Source organism: Scyliorhinus canicula, chromosome 30 (genome assembly GCF_902713615.1).
Source record: "Scyliorhinus canicula chromosome 30, sScyCan1.1, whole genome shotgun sequence".
NCBI lineage: Eukaryota > Metazoa > Chordata > Chondrichthyes > Carcharhiniformes > Scyliorhinidae > Scyliorhinus > Scyliorhinus canicula.
In genome coordinates this window covers 7,460,960-7,469,070 of record NC_052175.1, presented here as the reverse complement: position 1 = coordinate 7,469,070, position 8,111 = coordinate 7,460,960, and the positions used below count along the sequence as shown (strand labels likewise).

The 8,111-nt window shown below is 43.9% G+C and overlaps 1 protein-coding gene across 3 annotated transcripts in view; it reads left to right on the top strand.

Annotated features, from left to right (window-relative positions):
- Positions 1 to 316: 316 nt before the first annotated feature.
- The window catches only part of LOC119958673 (phospholipase A2 inhibitor and Ly6/PLAUR domain-containing protein-like), a 32,551-nt gene continuing 24,756 nt past the window's right edge, over positions 317 to 8,111 (top strand). Inside the window, exons 1-2 of one of the 3 annotated variants that reach the window (XM_038787247.1) lie at positions 317 to 512; positions 1,584 to 1,694. In XM_038787247.1, coding sequence (XP_038643175.1) covers positions 335 to 512; positions 1,584 to 1,694 — 289 coding nt within the window. In that variant the 5' untranslated portion in view covers positions 317 to 334. The remainder of the gene's footprint in view (positions 513 to 1,583; positions 1,695 to 8,111) is intronic. The other 2 variants (XM_038787245.1, XM_038787246.1) reach the window with 2 other exon arrangements.

The window sequence follows — 8,111 nt, the reverse complement described above, 5'->3', positions numbered from 1 at the left end:
CTTGCCAGCCATATCATCACACATTGTAACATCTATCCCAGATGTCAATATCGCCAAAAAATCAAGGCATTAAAAATATCCGCTGATGTTTGTTTTGACATGTTATGATTTGCTTTGTTTTTGCTTTCTTCCTGTTGTACTCTCAACAATAATCACTCAACACATTTCTACAGACTATACTCACATTTCCATATATGTTACGTAAGCAGTATCATTGCGAAATACAGGTGTCTTACAAAATCTTATTCTTGTTAAGGTGCAAAATGACAGGAATGTTGAACAAAGCTATAAGCTGTGTGTCATCTGATTTGTCAGACCAACCTGTTAGTATATAATGTGCATTGGATTCACCTGTGCAGAGTTGGCTTCCGCTGTTACTTTGAAAGGTCTAAACACAGAAAGCAGGCAACTTTCCAAAGAGAGAGAGAGCAGATATTTGGGAAGGGCAGAAAAGCGAACGAATATGAAGTTCTTGTTTGTTATTGCCATCGTCTGCAATTATGCAACTGAAGGTAAGGTTTCTTTTAAATAAAGTTCTGAATGCGTTTGATGCTGGGATTTATTCACTACCTACAGATTTTTATAAATATTTAACGTCGGATCTGCAAGCCACGTGCATGGCGACCAAGCACGCAGAATGACGCCAGGTGCATTTTTCTAATAGACTGTCAACGAATTGATATGTTCCTACCCTCAGCTTTGTCCAGTCCAATATTAATTGTCTTGTCAAAATTAGAGTACAAATTGAAACCACTTCTTCCAGATAAAAGAGAACTTGTGTTGACGAAACTCAACAGAAAATGTAAGTAAAGGCATCAATACAACTTCCAGATTTTAATTGTGTTTGAACTCTTTCACCACCTTATAATTGCATGAAGGTTCGTTGCGGCAGATCTGTGCTGGAATATGGCCTGTTCACACGTCTCCTCGAACATTTACACCTTCATGTCACCAATATCTGAGGGATGGGTGGATGACATAAGGGAAAAATAAATTGATAGACAGATGTGGTTCGATGAAAGGGATGTTAGGAAGGACGTCCACATTGATAATACTGGCATTAGCCAAAGGGGTTGTTTTACTGACTTACATTATGGGTAATTCAAATCACATGAATCTATTGGTACGAACGTGTGTATTTATTGTCTGTTAGTTAAAGCACTCAATTAAATCATATAATTCTGTATGAGGTAATCATAGAATTTACAGTGCAGAAGGAGGCCATTCTGCCCATCGAGTCTCCACCGGCTATTGGAAATCCAACCTGGCACCCTGGAGCTATGAAGCAACTGTGATTGCAATTGTGCTCCCGTGCAGGTAATGTTGGGCCCTTTGGCGTGGAGATGGCATTTGACCAGTCTTCGAAAGTTCTGAGCGAACACAATCAATTATTAATTTAACAATGTGATCAGATTTCTCTTAAAAGTGTGGTACGATTTATACGTTTATCGTGTGATCAGTTGTCGTCGGTCAGTATTATGAACGTTTTCGATACTGCGAGGAAAATGGATAGAACCAGCCCACTGAAGCGCCACACAGTGAATTTCTGAAAATGGCTGACTTTTCCCTTTTTTTTCATTCAGCAGTGCGACCTATTATCTGTTTCAAATGTTCTGGAAGAACATGTCAATCTACTGACGAAGTCTGCACTACGGAGCCCAGCTGCCAGACCATTTCGATCACACGAGCTACCGGTAATGTAAATGCAATAAAAAAACGTTTTATGTACCATACAAATCGTGAACATTACAGACGCTGTTAGTGAATGCAGAGACGCGTCCCTCATTCTAAACTGCTCAGCATCGAAAGTAATTGTGAACAAATAATGAAGATAAGAGGTGATTTATACATTCTATTAATATAAAGTGTCTCAGTGCCACACATTTGCCTTAATATCGGAAGTGTTTCAGAGTGAATAGATTAAATACATCACAGTAATGTATTTTCAATGCCAGAAAGTTCTCAAAATGAATGAGCTTTGAGCCAATAAACCAACGGAAGGAGGATTTGTTTTGGGTGGAGGGCAGGGAATTATGTCAAATTTGAAAACGCTATCCCAGAGTGGCACAGCAACAGTACAAAGAATATATGACTGTTATCAATGGGTATGAAATTAAAAGGAAAACTACTTAAAAGGGTGAATTGGACGTTCTGAATTCTCCCTCAGTGAGCCCGAACAGGCGCCGGAATATGGCGGCAAAGGGATTTTTTTACAGTAACTTCATTGCAGTGTTCATGTGAGCATATTTGTCACAATAATAAAGATAGTTATTACTGGTATTAATATTTATATGTAGCGTGGGGGTAGCGTGTGTTAATGTGTGTGCCATGGGAGTTGTGTGAGTGGAATTCATTGACTAGCCGTGTCATGAGTTAGAACTGAAACAGTAAAGTAATCAAACATTCTAATGATGTATAATTTCATTACTCTACAATGTCGAACGGAGGCCGATTCTGGCAATTGGTTTGAAAAATAAATTGATAAGTAGGTTCTGAAGTTGTACGGATTGGCAGCAGTCTACTGATTAATGTGGGTAGCCTGAATGTTGATTGATGCAAAAGTCATGGATGTACGTTCGTTTACGAATGAATGAGCAATAAAGTTCAGAGCCTACAAAACACCATGATCCTAGCCTTCTCTACTATCTTGAAAATCAATATATACATTTTGTATCCCTCTATCCGTGACCCAATGTTGTTCGGCTGCATTCTGGGTGCATTGTGCTGTCTTGTGGATGGCTGGTTGTATCATATGTCGAGGACATGTGAAAACAAAATTCGGTCTGGTCAAAGTGAGACCTGGCTGGGCCAATAGACAAGCTCAAAGCACCATGATTTCATAAAGCCAAGCAGACAGATTGTTTTCTCAGAGTCTCTGCTGACACAAAATGAAATTTGAAAATACCAATAGCTGACAGATGTAAGGGTAATTTCAGCTGCAATCAATCCAAATTGTTGTTCCAAATAATGTTGCAGAGGGATAGTGCAGCGATAAGGCCCTGTTGGTGCTAAAATGACTGACTACAGATATGTTGCAAGGTTTTGGTCAACTTATAATGGCCCAGCCCTATTTATGGAGAGTTTGCAATGTCCTGATCAAAAGTTTGCAGAATGCAACGACCAGGAACTCCGAGCAGGCACCTGTGACCACAATGTCTGTAGTGGGCTCTGCACCGAGAGTCTGCGTTCCCACGACTCACTGCTAGCCTATGGATCACCGTTTCGTTCCTTAGGCGCTCATACCGCTGGTGCTGTACTGGGGACAGTCGCAGAGTGAATAAGGCTTCTGATGCAAGGTCAAAAATAGGTTTTATTTCAAACAAGGTGAAATCACCAAACTTACACGACAATAAAACAAGTTGGATGAGGGAGAAAGAAGGAACACACAACATAAAACAAACAACGCCAACCTCCGACGTCCCTCTCCTGACTGACTGGATTTTTTTTGCACTGGAGTGCTGAGCTTGTGGCATTTGAGTGCTGCAGTGAGAGTTTGGTGACTGAGGGAGTATAAGGGTTCATTTTTATTTAAAGTCTAGTATTTCTTTTATTTAGTTAATTAACTTAAAAGTTGCTGTTTCGTCTATAAGAAGGTGAATTTTGAATCAGCTTTAAACAAGGTTCTACTTGTACTTACTTGCAGCTGGAGCTTGTTAATTAGTTAATTGCATTAGGCCAGTTTTCAGAGGCTAGAGTCACAGTATAAATAGGAGATAGTTACAGTGCAGACTTTGTTTGCACTGGAGTGCTGAGCTTGTGGCATTTGAGTGCTACTGTGACAGTTTGGTGACTGAGGGAGTTACGTGAGGAGGGAGTAAGGTGCTCCTTACATTTCATTTCCTATATTTATCAAAGAGCGTGAAGGGAGCCAGGAGTTTAGAGTACAGCTGACAGGAAGCAGAGTCGGAGGGCGGAGGTCCAGTTGGACCACGGGGCAGCTAATTCAGTAAAGTAAGAGGAGATGGAGGCTAGGGCAGTTGCATGCTCCTCCTGTAGAATGTGGGTGGTGAGGGATACAACTGGTGTCCCCGCTAACTATTCCTGCGGGAAGTGCACCCAACACCAGCTCCTCAGAGACCGTGTTAAGGAACTGGAGCTGGAGCTGGATGAACTTCGGATCACCAGGGAGGCAGAGGAGGTTATCGAGAGGAGTTACAGGTAGGTAGCCACACCAAAGGTACTCGACAAGAGTAGCTGGGTTACAGTCAGGAGGAAGAAAACTAACAGGCAGCCAGTGCCGGGATCCCTCGTGGCCGTTCACCTTCAAAACAAGTATACCGTTTTGGATACTGATGACCTACCTGGGGAAGGCCCCAGCGACCAGGTCTCTGGCACTGAGTCTGTCTCTGGGGCTCAGAATGGAAGGGGGAGCATAGGAAAGCAATAGTAATAGGAGATTCAATGGTTAGGGGAATAGATAGGAGATTCTGTGGTGGCGAGCGAGACTCCCGAAAGTATGTTGCCTCCCGGGTGCCAGGGCCAGGGATGTCTCGGATCGTGTCTGCAGGATCCTGAAGGGGGAGGGTGAGCAGCCAGAAGTCGTGGTGCACATTGGTACCAACGACGTAGGTAGGAAAAAGGGTGTGAAGGTAATAAACAAGTTTAGGGAGTTTGGCTGGAAGTTAAAGGCCAGGACAGACAGTGTTGTCATCTCTGGTTTGTTGCCGGTGCCACGTGATAGCGAGGCGAGGAATAGGGAGAGAGTGCAGTTGAACACGTGGCTGCAGGTATGGTGTAGGAGGGATGGCTTCAGGTATTTGGATAATTGGAGCGCATTCTGGGGAAGGTGGGAACTGTACAAGCAGGACGGGTTGCATCTGAACCAGAGGGGCACCAATATCCTGCGGGGGGGGGGGAGGTTTTCTAGTACTCATCGGGAGGGTTTAAACTAATTTGGCAGGGGAATGGGAACCGGATCTGTTGTCCAGCAACTAAGGAAGCCGATATTCAGGACGCCAAAGCACGTAGTGATGTAGTTGGGAAGGTAACACTGAGAAAGGAGAGTACTTGCAGGCAAGGAGATGGGTTGAAGTGTGTATACTTTAATGCAAGAAGCATCAGAAATAAGGTGGGTGAACTTACGGCATGGATCGGTACTTGGGACTACGATCTGGTGGCCATCACGGAAACTTGGATAGAAGAGGGGCAGAAATGGTTGTTGGAGGTCCCTGGTTATAGATGTTTCAACAAGATTAGGGAGAATGTTAAAATAGGTGGCGGTGGCATTGTTAATTAGAGATAGTATAACAGCTGCAGAAAGGCAGTTCGAGGGGGATCTGCCTACAGAGGTAATATGGGTTGAAGTCAGAAATAGGAAAGGAGCAGTCACCTTGTTGGGAGTTTTCTATCAGCCCCCTAATAGCAGCAAAGATGTAGAGGAACAGATTGGGAAACAGATTTTGGAAAGGTGCAGAAATCACAGGGTAGTAGTCATGGGTGACTTCAACTTCCCAAACATTGAGTGGAAACTCTTTAGATCAAATAGTTTGGATGGGGTAGTGTTTGTGCAGTGTGTCCAGGAAGCTTTTCTAACACAGTATGTAGATTGTCCAACCAGAGGGGAGGCCATATTGGATTTAGTAATTGGTAATGAACCAGGGCAGGTGATAGATTTGTTAGTGGGGGAGCATTTTGGAGGTAGTGACCACAATTCTGTGACTTTCACTTTAGTTATGGAGAGGGTAGGTGCGTGCAACAGGGCAAGGTTTATAATTGGGGGAAGGGTAAATACAATGTTGTGAGACAAGAATTGAAGTGCAGAGGTTGGGAACATAGGCTGTCAGGGAAGGACACAAATGCAATGTGGATCTTGTTCAAGGAACAGGTACTGCGTGTCTTTGATATGTATGTCCCTGTCAGGCAGGGTAGAGCTGGTCGAGTGAGGGAACCATGGTTGACAAGAGAGGTTGAATGTGCTGTTAAGAGGAAGAAGGAGACTTATATAAGGCTGAAGAAACAAGGTTCAGACAGGACGCTGGATGGATACAAGACAGCCAGGAGGGAACTGAAGAAAGGGATTAGGAGAGCTAAGAGAGGGCATAAAAAATCTTTGTCAGGTAGTATCAAGGAAAACCCCAAGGCCTTTTACACATATGTGAGAAATATGAGAAAGACTAGATCGAGGATAGGTCCGATCAAGGACAGTAGCGGGAGATTGTGTATTGAGTCTGAAGAGATAGCAGAGTCTTGAACAAGTATTTTTTTCAGTATTTACAATCGAGAGGGGCCATATTAATGGAGAGGACTGATAAGCTCGAGGAGATACTTATCAGGAAGGAAGATGTGTTGCGCGTTTTGAAAAACTTGAGGATGGACAAGTCCCCCGGGCCTGACGGGATATATCCAAGGATTCTATGGGAAGCAAGAAATGAAATTGCAGAGCCGTTGGAAATGATCTTTTCGTCCTGTCTGTCAACAGGGGTGGTACCACAGGATTGGAGTGTGGCGAATGTCGTGCCCCGTTCAAAAAAGGGAATAGGGATAACCCTGGGAATTGCAGTCCAGTTCGTCTTACTTCGGTGGTAGGCAAAGTAATGGAAAGTGTACTGAGGGATAAGATTTCTGAGCATCTGGAAAGGCACTGCTTGATTAGAGATTGTCAGCACTGATTTGTGACGGGTAGGTCTTGCCTTACAAGTCTTATTGACTTCTTTGAGGAAATGACCAAGCATGTGGATGAAGGTAAAGCAGTGGATGTGGTGTACATGGATTTTAGTAAGGCAGTTGATAAGGTTCCCCATTGTAGGCTTGTGCAGAAAGTAAGCTGGCATGGGATAGTGGGAAATTTGGCCAGTTGGCTAACCGATAGAAGACAGAGAGTGGTGGTGGTTGGCAAATATTCAGCCTGGGGCCCAGTTATCAGTGGCGTACCGCAGGGATCAGTTCTGGGTCCTCTACTGTTTGTGATTTTCATTAACGACTTGGATAAGGGAGTTGAAGGTTGGGTCAGTTATTGTGCAGATGATACGAAGATTGGTGGAGTAGTGGATAGTGAAGAAGGCTGTTGTCGGCTTCAAAGATACATAGATAGAATGCAGAGCTGGGCTGAGAAGTTGCAGATGGAATTTAACCGTGACAAGTGTGAGGTTGTCAATTTTGGAAGGACAAATAGGAATGCGGAATACAGGGTTAACGGTAGGGTTCTTGACAATTTGGAGGAGCAGAGAGATCTAGGGGTCTATGTTAATAGATCTTTGAATGTTGCCACTCAAGTGGATAGTGCTGTGAATAAGGCCTATGGTGTGCTAGCGTTCATTAGCAGAGGGATTGAATTTAAGAGCCGTGAGGTGATGATGCACTGTACCAAACCCTGGTCAGGCCACATTTGGAGTACAGTGTGCAGTTTGGTCGCCTCATTTTAGGAAGGATGTGGAAGCTTTGGAAAAGGTGCAAAGCAGATTTACCAGGATGTTGCCTGGAATGGAGAGTAGGTCATACGAGGGAATGTTGAGGGTACTAGGCCTTTTCTCATTAGAACGGAGAAGGATGAGCGTCGACTTGATAGAGGTTTATATGATTATTAGGGGAACAGATACAGTCGACAGTCAGATACTTTTTCCCCGGGTGGAACACACCATTACAAGGGGACATAAATTTAAGATAAATGTTGGAAGATATAGAGGGGCTGTCAGATGTAGGTTCTTTAACCAGAGAGCACTGGGGGCATGGAATGCACTGCCTGTTGAAGTAGTTGAGTCGGAAACGTTAGGGACGTTCAAGCGGCTATTGGATAGGTACATGGATTAGGGTAGAATAATGGAGTGTAGGTTAACTTCTTAAGGGCATCATGGTAGCATTGTGGATAGCACAATTGCGTCACAGATCCAGGGTCCCAAGTTCGATTTCGACTTGGGTCACTGTCTGTGTGGAGTCTGAACATCCTCCCCGTGACTGCGTGGGTTTCCTCCGGGTACTGCGCTTTCCTCCCACAGTCCAAAGATCTGCAGGTTGGGTGGATTGGCCATGAAGAATTGTCCAAAATTCTATGATTAACCTAGGACAAAAGTTCGGCGCAACATCGTGGGCCGAAGGGCCTGTTCTGTGCTGTATTTCTCTATCTCTATCTATCACAGGAAGGCTGTGATTTTATTGGTAAATGGGGAATCTGTGTT